The sequence below is a fragment of the Desmodus rotundus genome, chromosome 2, assembly GCF_022682495.2.
Source record: "Desmodus rotundus isolate HL8 chromosome 2, HLdesRot8A.1, whole genome shotgun sequence".
Classification (NCBI taxonomy): Eukaryota; Metazoa; Chordata; class Mammalia; order Chiroptera; family Phyllostomidae; genus Desmodus; species Desmodus rotundus.
The window spans coordinates 174,259,294-174,275,395 of record NC_071388.1 but is presented as its reverse complement, the minus strand read 5'-3'; the positions used below and the strand labels follow the sequence as shown (position 1 = coordinate 174,275,395).

The 16,102-nt window shown below is 41.6% G+C and overlaps 1 protein-coding gene across 5 annotated transcripts in view; it reads right to left on the bottom strand.

Annotated features, from left to right (window-relative positions):
* Window positions 1-16,102, bottom strand: part of MYO1B (myosin IB) — a 165,872-nt gene that overhangs the window by 8,980 nt on the left and 140,790 nt on the right. For 3 of the 5 annotated variants that reach the window (XM_024563936.4, XM_053918882.1, XM_045198272.2), the window contains exons 20-27: window positions 15,895-16,044; window positions 12,210-12,278; window positions 10,472-10,558; window positions 10,106-10,192; window positions 8,305-8,391; window positions 5,072-5,146; window positions 3,708-3,842; window positions 1,840-1,946 (exon numbers count right to left, since the gene is read on the bottom strand). In XM_024563936.4, coding sequence (XP_024419704.2) covers window positions 1,840-1,946; window positions 3,708-3,842; window positions 5,072-5,146; window positions 8,305-8,391; window positions 10,106-10,192; window positions 10,472-10,558; window positions 12,210-12,278; window positions 15,895-16,044 — 797 coding nt within the window. The remainder of the gene's footprint in view (window positions 1-1,839; window positions 1,947-3,707; window positions 3,843-5,071; window positions 5,147-8,304; window positions 8,392-10,105; window positions 10,193-10,471; window positions 10,559-12,209; window positions 12,279-15,894; window positions 16,045-16,102) is intronic. The other 2 variants (XM_045198274.2, XM_045198278.2) reach the window with 2 other exon arrangements.

Below are 16,102 nucleotides of genomic sequence, written 5' to 3'. Positions count from 1 at the left end.
ACTTCTTACAAGAGGCATAACTGTGAACACAGCACTAAGATAGCAATTTCCCTAAAGATCTGGGGCGGAGTATGGGGCGGGGGGCGCTCTCAGGAAGCTTCTTCGAAGACACATACACACAAAAAAACAGAAGCAAAAAAACAAAACAAAAAACCCTACAGCTTCATTCTGAGTTGTGATGTTCTAGCAATTAGCAAATACAACTTTAAATGCTTGTGTTGCGGGTGGGGGACGGGGGAAGAAAAATCCATGTAGGTGGTCAGAGCTTCCCAGCTCCCAGGACACAAAGGCCGCAGACACCCGGTGGGCTGGGCTTCACCCAGTGGTGGGAGGGTAAATTATTCCGCCCCTTGGTCGGCTGCAGGGTGAGTGTGCCACTGGCCCTGAAAACTGATAAACGCCTGGCCCCCAAACACGTGGCTTGGTGTTAACATTTCTTGTTGTTGTCCATATTCAAATGTGTTTTTCATAATAGAAAGTGCTAAGAGCCTTTGAACTGATTTCTTCAAAAATGGGTTTTTCTCCCTCCAGTGTCTGAATAGTCGTCTGCAGGGGATATTAGTTAAGAAGGTTACTTTACATGTTAAAAATATATAAAGAAAAAGTTAAATAAAATTAGTTTCTAGAGAAAGCACATAAGACAAAGTTCCTGTGTGAATATGCTGTGTAGAGCAGGCACTTTGGGCGACTTTGGATTTAGACACTATGTTTGACTTCGGAGAGAACATACCACCTCAAGCATCCAAATCAGCTGACCGAGGAAGCTGTGTCATTTAAAATATTTAAACCCAATGAACCTGGCAACTTACGTTCTTTTAATCCTTTAAAAGGAAGAGCTTTCAAATGTGTGTTGAAGACAGAGAATATAAACAAACCAAATGTAATAACATGTGAATATACTTAGCATATAATGCATTTTTATTTCTAGGCCATTCTTTGGAAGAACCTAAAACTTGTTATGGATTTGGCCTGAAACAGTACAATCTACTTTTTTTTTAAAATAAATACCAGATGAAAAAGGGATAAGAATTCTGAGGGGGAAATGATGAACTTGGGTGATGTAAGAATATTTGGATAGCCTTTACCAAGGACTCGACCTGGCAAACTTGTAATTGGTACTGCCTCTCCTACTGAGGATTTGGTGCCTACGATAATGGAGCTGGACTTGCTGTATAGGCCGCCGAAGTCACGCCCAGTGAGTTAGTGGACCAAAGGCCTCCACAGACCAGGGCTCCAGCAATACTGGAAAACTGGTAGGTTGACTCTTTCTGCATTTATCTTAAAAATGAGATTCTGACCCAGCTTATTAAATAAAGTAGGAAGACTGGAATGGTGATTATAGTATATGGGCAACAGGAATTGGCCAGTCTCCGAAAACTATGGAAAACTAACAGGAATTTACAATGTAAATTTATCTTAAGTTGGTTGGGTGTTTTTCTGCAAAGCAAGAGGTCACCAGCTGGATTCCCAGTCTGGGAACATGCCTGGGGTGTAGGTTTGGTCCTGGTCGGGGAGCGTATGAGGCAACTGATCGATGTTTCTCTCTCACATTGATGTTTCTCTCCCTATCTTTCTCCCTCCTTTTCTCCCTCCCTCCCCTCTCTCTAAAAATAAATAAATAAAATCTTTTTTTAAGTGGCTTCTAATTATTTAGTAAAGTGTTTGACAAATGCCAATGGAATAAGTCAACAAATGGAAACCACTGCTCCAAAATGTTTATGGTATTTAGATCCAGCTGCTCATAAAATAATTCATAAAATTAAAAATCTCTTGTGTATTACTGAAATCAAACTCTACTTGAAAAGACTGACTTTTATGAATAAAGCAAAGCCATAATACCTAGATGGATATAAAGCCTTCTTGTCTTTGAAGAGTTCACTGGCTTCTAGTTTCTCTTCATAAATAAGTTTCTTCTGGTCTGTGAATTGGTCCCTGTATTTTTTACACTGTGAGATAGGAAAAAAAGAAGAAAAAGTAAGACATCACTTATATAAATAAATCACCACTCATTCTTATATATAATAGCCAATTTAATAGCAGCAAGAGTGAATGCGTATGAAATATTCATTTAAAAGGCCAAAAGTGTTTGTTCTTCGTCGGTTTTATTGCTTTTAGGGTCCTGCCGGCATGGGCCTTGCTGGGAGCACCGTTCCCTCACAAGGAGGTCAGCCCCGGACATCCATCGGTCCCGAGGCTGTCACTCTCTGTGCAGATTCACAGTGAGAACAGCAGACAGCACAAACCAGCGCACACATCTGCCACATTTACACACACATCCAGGCAACCGACACAGAAGCTTCACAAAACAACACTCATCCTTTCTACATGTTGTGTACCCTCTTTTTCTATTTCATTTAAAAATGCAGGTAGTAGTAGTCTACTAAATTGATTTCATAGCCCACAAATACACTGTGGCCTATAGTTTGAAACACACTGTTCCAAACCCCCCGCTGCTACTTTCCAATGTGGACATGAGCCCTGAGAAATCTCCTCTTCACCTGGATTCTGAGATTTCACGAGAAAGAGAGAGGGATGGTGGGAGGACAGGGGCAGGGTTGTTTGGATGAATTCTTAGGATTCAGTTACAGGTGTGGTTGAGAACCACCGACATAACTGTATAAAGGAAGTTTAGCATTGCTGCCCACACATCCCTCTCCATCTCCATCCCCATCCGAGGGAGAAAACGGTGAGAGTCGGAGCCAGGGGAGAGCAGAGGCAGAGTGGGCCCCGGCCTGAGCAGCCCTGTCGTTATTTCTGAAAGGCTTTCTGTGCCAGACTCAAACCACCGCACACCGACATGCTGGTGAATCTCTCCAAACTGACTCACTAAATTAGGGACCGGAACTCCGAATCCAGCTCCCCATGCTGTGCTGGAACCAATCATTACACAAATCAGTGATGATGTCACTCTATTCCTGTGCGGTTCTGGTAAGGAACAACCCACATCACTGCACAGGAAAGTTTACCAAAAGATGCATATACAATCATTCTCTTACACAATACAGGCCTTCGATCGAATGATCTTATCATATCGGATACCTGTACATATTAAATTTAGGATTTCATTTATCAACTAAGTTACTGAAATACAGTCAACATCTACGCAAGTGCCTCATGTACACCACACCAGGAAACACCTCAATTACATATTATGCTCTCATGTACAAGTAGGTGAGCCAACATATAAGGCAACATCAAATAGATTCTCAGCTTCCCTTTAATTCAGATAGAGAGAAAATTTTAAGCTCTTTATGTATTTGAGGGGACTTTGAAGTCCATCAAAATACTTGTTCACAGGTATGCCTGTGGTCAAGAAATCTTATAAAAGTAAGTTCATATATTGATAATTTACAGGATTTAACTATATCAAGTGAAGCTGTTCCAATTTTATTATTTCTATGTCCTATAGTATCATTCCTTCAGATAGGATAGAAAAAACAAAAAACCAAAATCTGAACTACTTGCAAGCAAGTGGTATCTGAAAGGGAAAGACAATGCAGCCACGCACACCCCTTCCCACCCTGGCTGCCCTGGGATTTCTCACAGAAAGCCAAGGACGGTCTGGACTCAAAAATACCCAAGTCCTCAAATTATCCTCCTCCAGGCTAGAGGTAGAATGGGATAACACCTCACTTCTATATAACACTTCTCAAACATTCAGAATACATGATGCGTCTCAAAAAAAATGCAGCAAGACATTTTTTTACCCTCCACAAGTGGAAAATCCTCTTTAGCTCTTTATGAGTAGAATCCAAAAATAGGTAAGGTCTTGAGGGCCAATTTTTGTCTATCGGTGATAAGGATGGCATCTTAGTTTTCATTTCTAAGAAGTATTTTTGCACCTGCAATGGGTTTGACAGAAAATACCAGATGAGTAAAATGTCAGAGAAGTCATTATTTTCCATAAACCAGAATCAAACAAAGCAGCCTTTACTGGGATTAAGTTTTAGTCTGTAAGACTTTGTAACTCCTCTGGAAGGTCTCTATTCCACTCCTTATACTGGTTGTGGGAATCTGAACTCTACCAAAGGGCTAAGACAAAAGAAAAACACAAACAATAATACTAATATTAATACGAATACTAACACCAGCTAATGCTAGAGAGCTGTACTAGTCATATGTGGCTATTTATATTTAAATTTAAGTAATTAAAATTAAGTAAAATAAAAAATCCAGTTTATCAGTCACATGCTCAAGAATAGCCACTGGTTAGTGTCTATGCTACTGCACCGCAAAGACACAAAACGTTTTCATGGTTCCAGAAAGTCCAATCAGCCAGCACTGCCTCCGCGGTACCTAAGTACTTAACTGTGAGAGCTTTGTATCATCACTCCATTTTAATCCTGACAACCACCCCATGAGCTTAGTGCTATTATCCCCATTTCACAGACGGTGAAATGAGGCTCACAGGAGTTAAGGGGCTTGTTCAAGTCACAGATCTAAGGGGCAGAGCGAGTTGCCTCCAGAGTGTGCACTATTCGGCACTGCGCACACTTCTCTGAAAGGCGGGGGGGGGGGGGGGGGGGGGGGCGGTTTAGAATCCATTCTGGCAGACCGGCACAGCCTTGCTCTCCTTCTCCCCTCTACCCCCTCACTCGTTTGCCAGCCTTGCCCTGAAGCAGCTCATGGCAGCTTAGTGGGGCAAGACCTTAGTACTCCCCAAACTCCCATGTTGAAACGCCAACCCCCAATGGGATCGCATTAGGAGATGGGGCCTTTGGGAGAATTTAGTTTAGATGAGGTCATAAGGGTGGGGCTCCTGTGATGGGGTTAGTGCCTATATTAAGAAAAGACAGGCAAGAGTTGCTTCACGGTCCCCCAAACTATGTTTTCTCTGTCAAATAAAAACATTTTATTTTTAAAAAGAACATTTTACTAATTATACATGGGCCACAAATAACTCTGATACAATTCTGCCTGAATTTGAAGGGAGATGATTAAAAAAAGTCACAATCTCTCAGTGTCACAGTTATGATTTAATTATTGTCAAATAAGCCACACATTATTGCGTTGGTGCTGTTACTAATTAATCCAATAATGCTAACAAGCCACATATAAAATGTAAACTTACAATTCTCTGAATTGTAAACTCATAAATTTTCTTTCCAGCATTGGCTCTGAAGAATTTCCTGTACTCCCTACGGACCTTTAAGAAGAAGCAGAACACAGGGGTTAGCATGAGGCCCGCAGACGCACCCACAGACGACATACCCCCATTAAAAATGAAAATGGGGGACACATCAATTCCTAAGTGCCTCTCTGGATATAGAAAACAACTGAACCGTACGGAGACTGCGGATTTTAAGTCGAAGAATAAGACATTAAGAGATGCAAGGTGAAAATACCAGAATGTTTTCATATTTTAAATCCTTTCAACTAGTTTTTCAGAAACCCGATGATTTTGTGAGAAACACTTTACAGGCATAGCTGCAAACTTGTCACAGTTCAAAATACACTTCAAAAAAAAAGGATATTAGGATATCCTAAAAGGATAAAAGGATAATTTTCACTTAAAAGGCCTAAAGGGCTACATCGCAGTTTCGAAAAGCCTTGCCTGTGAGGATGGGACTTCGGTACTGCACACTGAGGACTGAACGCTACTCAAATAAGCTTTAATTAGAAGACCTGAACTACCACTGTCTTCCATCTAAGTGCATTGATTTTTCTCTCTCCCCTGCCCCTACCAATCTTGCTACTGCATACCGTCGCTGTACTTGACATAGTGTTATGGCTTCAGTTTACCTATGTCTTCCCTGCTACACTGCTGTGTTTACATTGTATACAAATGTCTAACAAAATAACTGAGCAAGAATGCTGAATGCACGAATGATAGTTAAATTTTGAAATTGAGGGGAAAATAGTTAAAATATTTATCATCATCCAGGCATAAATGAGAGAGTTAGAATTTAGCAAAATATTATCCTACTTGAATAATTCAGACATTAGGTACCTTTTTCTTTTGTCTTCAGTTTTCTGGGTTTAACTGCATATGTTTAAATATTCCTATACTAGGGGTGGTAAACTAGCAACCTACTAACCAAGTTCAGTTTGTAGAAAAATGTTTTATATGCATATTCTAAATTAAGAACTTTGCACAGGAATTCACATTTCAAGTTTCTCCTAAAATTTTCTAAGATCTAGCAACAGTGAGCCCCATCCCCCCATATCAAGGACTGAGGAGACCAGAGTAGCTACTGCTCCTTCAGAAGAGAAATGCAAGCTCCAAACTGCTGAGGCCCCATTGTTCTAATCCACCTTCCATCTGCTACTTCTTTCATCCATGTGACCAGCCTGGTCCCCCCCCAACCCCCACCCCAGGGTGTGTGAGCGCTAGAACCATTCTCTACACTGGCACATTATGAAGGTTTCAGCATTCTCCCATACACCCTCCAGGCAGTTCTTCCTTACCCCTATTCTGTTACTGATTATCACTTCTCTTTTAGCCATGGAGTTGTTAGATTCATAACCATTTCAAATCTCAAACTTACAAGGTTAGAAGGGACAAGGACAAGAAAAATAGCACCTATTAATTGGCTCCTGCTATTGTAACAGCATAGAAAAGCACAAGTCAGAGGGAGGTTTCATGAAAACATCCTTGGAAATACACTAGACGTCATTGTAACTGAGCTCACTGCAACGTGCTTTTTGATGTTCACTGGACAGGCCCCATCTCCTGAAATAACAGCTACACACAGGAAAAGCCTGGTGACACCACACTGACAGACAGAACAGGCTCCACTCGTGGGTCCCGGGGGGGTCCAAAAAGGGTCCGCTGAACTTTCTAATAAATTCCACAAGAATCAAGTCATTCAGAAGGGCAACACCACTGCTCACTATCAACATAATTCTTTACAGTGAAAAGCATAAAATTATTACACTCTGGGACTTCAAAGAAACTTAAATGTATAATAATGGTAACATTAAAATACTTCTGTTGGGAACTAGAAGAAGAAAAAAAAAAAAGACAGTGATGTACAGTTAGCCCAGCTAACTTCAGCTGAAACAGCACTCACTTGCAAACAGAGTTCGGTTTCTAGGTCGCTAGCAGATACTCCTAATATGCGAGTATTTTTGAAATCATATACAGTTAGTTAAATCCAGAAAACTGAAGAGAAGTATGATGTTGCTGGTAGAAATCAGTAGACTGTAAAAATCCTGACTAATGTTGTCTATTCCTTTCCTTATGAAAATTGGAATGCAAATTAGAATGTGTGAATAAAATGGTTTTGGAAAAAAGTCCTTAGTTTGGTTTCTTAAGAAGTAGCTATAGAATTTGTTCAGAATTCTTGAAATAGCTCATCTTAAATTCATATTTAAGTTACTTCTTCACTTAAAAATTACTTGATAGATATTCAATACAATCAAAAAGGTTAATTTACTAAAAGTTTATATGCTAAACTTTCAGGGAAAGAATGCAGCTTATTCGAAGCAGGGTTTATGGATACTGCTAACGCTGTTCATATCCAAGGTCAGTGGTTTCTGGATAATATTCAAGTATTTAGAAAGATATGAATTGTTATAATATTAAATTAAAAATAACTAAGAGGAATAAGGTCAAAAAGAGACCTAATTATCCCCAAAAGACAGTATGGACGGCTCCCTGCAGTGATGAGTTGTTGAATATTAGGAAGACAAAATCCTTATTTCTAAAGGTTTTCTCAAGGTTTACCAGTGCTCAGTCCTATTAACTTACGTGCATCCTTACCTAAAGGCACAAGCACCACTTTGAAATAAATGAGAAGCCATGTGAATGTACAGTTCTCTTTAAACTGAGTGATTCCCTGCTGGTCTTATTCACCAAAATCTGTTCACATTTAGGCAAAATTCTTTGATTTCTATGCTGAACAATTAGAATGATGGTCACTTTAAAGAAAGCTCTGCTCCAGCAGCCATCAGGAGAGCAGAACGTGTCGATAAAGGGAAACAAAAGCCTGATGTCCCTGGCTGGTCACTGCAGACGGTGGGTCAGCTGTTAGCTCAACTATTGTCATTCTGTCTCATGAATGAAAAAAACACTTCATCCTCCTAAAGATAACCTAAAACAGAACTTGAGTAACAAAGTGTCTTTAATAAAATATGCTACATTGCTATTACTTTACACTATTATTTAAAGAAATATACACAATCAAATCAGAAAATATTAGTGTACTGGTTTGTTTTCAAAAAGAAAGAAAATTAGGCAAGATGCCATTGTCAAAGACTGTGCAGACCATCAGCAAGCAAAACCAATCATTTCCTCAGGGTTAGTAAGTGCTAGGCTTCATTGAGTTCACCCTGGACAGAAAGGAGGGATGGAGGAAGTACCTTCAGTCCAAGCCAGTAAGCCCAAATGACAGCAACTGCATGCTTACGCCTAGCCTCCTCCTTCAAGCGTTTCAATTCCCTTCGAGCCTAGAATGTTTTAGATGGTGAATCAAAGAGATAGCCCAATGCAGACAGCACAATGACCAGAAAAAGATACCCCACCACACAGACAAGCCAATTTATGCATAAGGATTTCAGAATGACAGAGGAGCATTGCACAACCATTTAAACCCAAAGAATCAGTAGCAGGCTGGTGCAGTCCCTCGTATTTTTAGTGTGCTGAGACTGCTCCAGAGAAGGGCAATCTGTGTGAGCGCTCCTCCACCCCTTACTTCCATTCTTTGTCTTTACCCACCCGGCCTCCCTCCCTCATCAAAGCCTTGGAACTGTGAGTGGCTCCTAGTAATTCCAGCAGACTTCCCTTTGCTGCCAGTGCAGGGGGGACTAAAGAGGAATCCCTGAGTTCGTTCACTCAGATGTACAAAAAGACATCCCTTGTGAACAACCATTTCAAAAACTGGGAGGAATAAAGGTTACTTCTCTGAAGTTCAAACAAAAACACAAAACTCAAAATTCTTTCCAGTTAGAAAATTGGAAGTAGCATGTATCAAAATTCACTATTAGCAAAGACCCCAAATGGGGAAATATACTGAAGCAAGGTAAAAAATGAAACAACTTGTACCTTTCAAAAATTAATCTTAGGGAAAGATTCACCTGAGGCATGCTACTTTAAAGGACAGGAATAATCAGGCATTGATATTCCATTAGTTTGTAGTACAGACTGAAAATGAGCTCGCCAGTGCATAAATCCCAGGGTCACCTGTCTAAGTGTCCCCGTGGGCCTCCGCTGGGGCACTGTCCCCCTGTCTGCTAAAGGGCCTCGTTTCTTCCTCATCAATTTTCAAGGAAAAAGGCAAACAACTCTGGTGCAAATTAAGATCTTCATGCAGACAAATGTTATCTTTTCTCATTTTTTCTCACAGGATGGGCTTATTATGCTGACAAGGTAGACTCAAAAACCCAGGACTGTGTTGATAAGTGTTATAACTGGAATACACATTTTTAGCTGGGATGACCTTTGGTTTTCAAAGGAACAAAAACATCTAAAACTCTTGGTCCCTTGGGGTATGTGAAATGTTCACAGAGCCCACGACTCTGCCTGGGGATTAGTGAGAGCATTTCAGGAGGCCTTTGTTGTAGCAAAGCAAACAGCTGATGCCGAAATTCCTGGGATTCCTCAGCGGCACTCAGAGCTCGCTTTGCATGAACATAGTTTTCTGTTAAATCACAGATGACAATTCTTTTCACAGATAATATTTTGCTCATCACAATCAATAGCTGCCACAGCAAGCCTAAAAAAACAGTTTCATTTATGGATTAATAATTTTTTAGGGCATGCGTTCAATCTGTTTCTGTCGTCAACAGTTGCGGAAGTCCCATGGAGCCCCAAATCTGCACATTCTCAACATGCTCCCCACCCCAAACACTTCTAGAAAACGTCCATCTGGCACATGTCAGGGCAGAGGGAAAAACTAACACATGCATGCTCTTAGAGAATTTTTTTAAAAAACAGTAACTCTACTAGTACCTCATTAGCAAGCAATTAGTCTTTTTTGTCTGTTCATGCCGAAGCTTCCTACCGTGCACTAACTGACATCTCCAGGTTTATTAAATCCAGCTGTTAGGACATGCACCGCCGCGAGCCACTGTTAATGCAGTCATTCATTTCCTTGTACGCTAGCACTATGGAGGGGTTACTGCAGATTCCAGGAAGGAGCGATGAGAGGTGCGTATCAAGTACCTTAGATCCAAGCCAGTAAGCCCAAATAACTGCAATAGCATGTTTATTCCTAGCCTCCTCCTTCAGCCGGCTCAGTTCCCTTCGCGCCTGTGATGCATTTGAAAAGGAGTTACGGAAAAGTTTAAGGCAGGGAAGGTAGGTTACTGCTGATTTTCAATGGAGAAAGAAGAAGAAAGATACCGCTCACCATCAAATAGTAACATGAAAGCGTGTACCACCACCCACACCAAAATGCTGGAGACAGCGAAGGCAGATGCGTGCTCGGTAGCGTAAGCCAGTGAAACATTTTCTGCCCCCAAGAAAGGGTCCCTCGTTTCCCATGTTACTTGCAACCCCCTGCCTTCCTGGGTGCCGTCTCTGGCCTACCTGGGTCCCATGCCAATATGCGGCAATGGTGGTGGCCGCTTCCTCACAGCGCTTTTGGTGCTTCAGTTCCCGCAGGAGTTTTCGGGCCTAAGGTACAGAATCACCCAGAAAAATACAGAGTTAACCAAAAAAGTGGAATCTGTAGTGATTTGAAAAAATAGCTGAACAGATAGTCATGATACCCATTCTCAAGTGAAAAATCCTATTTTAAAGAAAGGAAAAGAGAAGTTACTTATTAGCCCAAAACGGACTGTGTGAAGGTGGTAAGGGGAGAAACAAGCCTGGCACTGTAGCCCCGGCCCACGCTGGGACAGCAGCCTCCACGGCCTAATATCTGCAGAGAAAAATCTGACCGCAGCAATCTAAGCTGCTGCACATCAGACAGAAGGAGCAGTTCTCAGAATGAGGTCGGAGGATCTCCAATAGTCCCCCAAAATCTGTTTGATCACTTGTATTATTGTTGTCTGAGGATGTAACTGTAGTTGTACTTTTAACTGAAGAGATGTTTGAAGATTTGCTAAAATAAAATTCTCACGGGTCCACAAACAGTGGCTTCTCCCCGGTCACAGCTGGACAGTGATTCTGGGGAGGCCAGGAGAACACCCGGTTTGGAGGGGAACTCTGAGTCCTGCCTCCGAAGTCACTAGACTGGGGACCTGGACCCAGGACTCAGTAATTAGGTCAAAGAAGCCTCTGCAGGCAGCGACTGCACTTACTCCACATGCTCGGATTTGCATTTTGGCATTTGCTGGGGGATGACTACCAAGCCCATTGCCCTAGACAAAGGTCAACTGATCCCACTGAACTCCTAGCCCAGGGCTCCACCCTGTGAACAGAGCAGCTCTGGATGCAGCCCACTCCACAAGAGCTCCCAACAGGGCAGTGGTCAGAACAGGCCCTCAATGGTCTTTGACCCAGAACAGGGGTCAGTAAACTTTTTCTGCCAAAGGCCGGATGATAAGAATTTTTGGCTTTGCCGATCACGTGTTCTCTGTCACAGCTGATTAACTCTGCTGCTGCTGCTGCTGCGCTGAAGTGGCCACCGACAAGACGTAAAATAAATGAGTGATTGTGCAGCAATAAAACTTTACCTGTATGTACTTTGTATTTCATATATGCACACATTTACTGAAATTTGTATTCCTATAATTTCTACATGCCTTGCTTAACAAAGCTTACAAAATGTAAAAAAACAGTCATTCTTAGCCATCAGGCTATGTGAAAACAAAAGTAGACTTAATCTGGCCCATGGGCTGTACTTTGCTGACCTCCAAACCAAGCCTTGGCAGAAAGGACCTGCAGGTAACCCGCTGTGACCCTCCACTAGAACGGCCAGGGCTCAGGATCTGTTGACCTTGGGGCGCAGCCTGAAAGACGATTACCAGGAAGTGAGAGAGGCGCTGGGCGGGCTGAGGGCTGGCAGGCTCACAGGTGTGGGGGCAACAGTGTGAGACAGTCGTCCGGACTACAGCTTCCCTCACAAACTGGGCAAGAGGATATTGAAATCATGTACAGAATTATTTCAAGGACTTCCTGCTCAGAGAACAAAGCTCTTGAAAAGAGTCAGTTAGAAGGAAGCAGCCAAGACGTGGTCCACAATATTTATTCTTTCCACCTGAGACTGTTTACAGAGTAGGCAGGAGACAAGGAACTCCCCGCTGCAGGGGGAACTTAAAGACATCCTTTGTGAAGAACCTGAAAACCCCAAAGAGATAAGGCCCACGTCCTGTAAACTCACCTTCCAGCCCCGGATGTAAGACTGAATCACCAAAGCAGAACTCTTTATCTGTTGATACCGCTTTTGTTGCTGTAGGATGAATGGAGAAGACATTAGCAGTTCTATTTGTGTATCCAAAACACATACAGGGGCGGGCAAAAGTAGGTTTACAGTTCAGAGTACAGAAACACAGTCTATTCTTTTATTACCATTGGTTAATTACTGTACTATTTATTTGCATTGCAACTGTAAATCTACTTTTGCCCACCCTATATATATGGCAAAGATTGGGAAAGAGTATTTTGCTCACTTAGTGCAATTACCGCTGGATCACCCCTGTTCCTCCCAGGAAGCAGTATGTAAAGACACCAAAATAGCAAACAATTCAAAGTCATCACATTTGCACCTCGTTTCATTGCACTTTATTTAACTGCTCTTCACAGACACTGCATTTTCATCAACATGGAGGCAAGACCCTCCACCAGCAAAAAGATTAGGACTAGAAGGCTCAGATGACAGTGAGCATTTTTTAGCAGTGGAGCGTTTCCTAATCAAAGTAGGTACATTTTTTCAGACAAAATGCATTGCCTAATTAATAGACTTCAGCGTAGTATAAGCATAACTTTGTAGGCAAAGGAAACCCACTCGCGTTATTGCATTACTGGCTTCATTGTGGCAGTATGGAACCAACCCTGCAGTACCTCTGAGGTGTGCCTGTTAATGCAAAGTATGCTCTAAGGATGCTAAGTGTAATTAAATAATTTCTAAATGGCTCAGGACCCACCATCATTAACATCTCTTTTTTCTATTATACTGTTATACAATAACAGGTCCAATACATAGCTGATGCTCCGTCAACACCACTGGATGAACACACTGAGTTTCTGCATCTGTTTCTGCAAACATCCCTGGTTCCTTTTAGGTTTTCTGCTTTCACTCTGTCTCAAGTTCGGAAATCAGCTAGCAAATTTAAGTAAACGTCTATCAATCAACTCAACTTGACTGATTGAGCTTCTGCTCTGTATAAAGTCTTTTAACAGAACCATGAGGATATAAACATGAATCTGACTCCGCCCCAGCACTCGAGGACTGGCAGTGGACGCAAGTCAGCAGTGTAAAATGCAACCTGGGAGAGACAGAGCCAGGCTCAGACGCCTGGGGGTCGCTTCTGGGTGGGGAAGGCTAAAGACCCAGGGAGGCTCCAAGCAGAAGGCTCCAGGCCAAGCACTGTTTCAGCAAACTCCATGCCCAGAGGCCTTTCTAACTTCTACGGCTGATGCCTCAGAAGAGTGGAAGCTGCTGGAACACCATCTCAAGAAAAGTGAGTTCTTACTGTACAGTGTAGAATATTCATGGGAACGTGGGCACGTGCCATGAAATTTCACAGCTTTTCAACATACTAAAGTCATGCTGTGACTCTTTCACTTTGGAAATGCTAGACAGCTCAGGTCCCGTTCTCTGAGGGGGAAGAGATGTTTCTGAGACTCTAAGCTACATTTTGAAAGAGCAGAGATCATGGGGGTGATATTATCTTCACAGCAGAACAAAAGAGGATGCCAAAGGGCAAAGAGAACCCTGAATAAGTCACTACCTCCTCCGGACTTCGGCCTCCTCGTCTGTCAAATAGGGAGCTGGAAAATCTCTAAGATTCCTCACTGAGTAATATTCCATGGCCATAGGAACAAATTATACCTGTAATACCTCACTATCACTTCTGACGTCTGTTTGGTACTTCCAAGTTTTACTTTTTAATTCCTAAATGGCTTGAAAATAACTTTATCTCACTTTAAAAACTCATGGAACTTCAAGGAACTATGAAATATCACCAAATATGAATTTTAAAATTAGTAACTGAAAATGGGCTTTTAGGACATCTTTGAGTTATCTGGTTGAGGGAAAATATGAAGTTACTCACTGGCTTAGATAACATGGTAGTTAACTGGTTGAGGCATTTAGTTCGAATTCTGAAACAGATATAACACTAGAGCAAAATTAGTACTTTCTCTAAAAATTGAGCTATTTTTCATTCTACAAATGAATATTGCTTGTAACTCTCACCATCATGAATTAATGATACATATGGTGACTTTTTTTTTCACCTGGAGATACAAAAGCTCTATATGCAAATAGCACTTGCTGTTCTTGGTTCTTTGCTACGGCTGTTTCCTCTCATCTTCAGATGAAATGGTCCCTCTCAGCAGGTCATCCTTGACCCATCCTACCCAAAGTTATAACTTGGATACCCATTATTCTTTATCTTAGTTTCCTATTTCCTTCTTAGCACTTACCACAATTTGTAATCATTGAGATTATTTGTTTGCTTAAATGCACCTGTCCCTCACTAAATACAAACTCTGGGAGGTCAGAACTTAGGTTGTCTTGTTCACCTTGCTATGCCCAGAGCCTGCAGGGTAAGTGTTTCAAAGTGTCTGTAGAATTCAAGATAGACGAATTCAGTACACTTCCAAATTGGGTGTTCTTAATAATCTCAAAATGAGAAATGATAAAGAGTTCCTTGAAGTCTGGTTACTTACTGGTCTCCCTTTCTCAGGTAAACTGAAAACAGAGCATCATGAACCTGCAGGAGAGCCAGGTGCCACTGCCACATGCAGCCAGGCGCGGTGACAATAGTCCTCTGTGCCTTTGCAGAATATTTATGAATGAATCTATTATGAACGTGGCCAGATAGGTTCATACCTTAACACTTGCATTGTGGTGATACTCTTTTAACTAGAGGAAGCAATTTTAAATATACACTTTTAAAAGCTCAAGCAAATTTTCTTTGCTTAATCATTTAAGAAGCTCATTAATTTCTGAAACTGGGAAATAATACACTAAAATGTATTACCTCAGCATAGGTCAACATAAATTATGTCCTGATTATATACTGCCTTATACCAAAACTTCTCTATGGCTGTAAAAGAGGAAGGATAACCCTAAAGGAGACTTGACTGCAAATTTAATTCATTTCCCAACTTATCCTCTAGTGAAGAGGCACAGAGAGGGAAAGCATTTGGAAAAATTCCTTTTGTGTGAGCACAACCCAAGTTCAAGCTAGCCTAGAGACAACCCTTCAGTATGCCCTCATACCTGTGAGGTATAAACTCCAACAAAGCATCTACTAATATAATCAAATGAGAAAGGAAAATTCCAAAAGGAATTCCAAATCAATTAAGTAGACTTACTTTATTATTCAATCTTTTCCCACAATTGATAGGGCCAAATACCTAAAAACTAAAGGAAATCTAACCCTTTAGACAAACCCCAAATTCTACTGAAATGTGGCCTTAGCTTTCTGGAATTAAAGCCATTTTCAGTGCGGCTACAGTAAATGGAGAACAAGCCATTGTTCTGAAAAACTGACCCTACCACACTGTCAAAGGGTTAGGGGACCTGGCCTCTTTTCGTCTGATGACCAAATTCAAGATGCTGACTTCTCATTGCACCTACATCGGTGGAAGGCAGTGTGACATACTGAACTTGAGCTCTGAAGACGAAGTGCATTCAAACCCCACCTCTGCCACTTAGTAGCTGTGTAACTGTGGGCTCATGCCTTAGTCTTCTCATCTTTAAAAAGGATCCATAAAAGCACTCATTTCATCAGGTTGTTGGAAGAATTAAGTATGTAAAAATGACATACACGGTAAGTGCATAACAAACACTCGCAAGCACTGTTATCACGGCTTAGAAGGGCCAGGGGACTTACGGCGTATCTCCTGTACCAGGCTGCAATCACGATTTGGCTTTTTCTCATCAGCAGGAAGTGTGTGCGGCACTTCCACCCCCGGTAGATCTTCTGAATGAGAGTGGCCAGGTCCTCGAGCCTTTGCTTCCTCAGGTCTTCTAATTTAAATAACTGAAAAAAGAAAAAAGAAAAAAAGATGGGTTTACCAAAAATCCACCAAATAGTCACA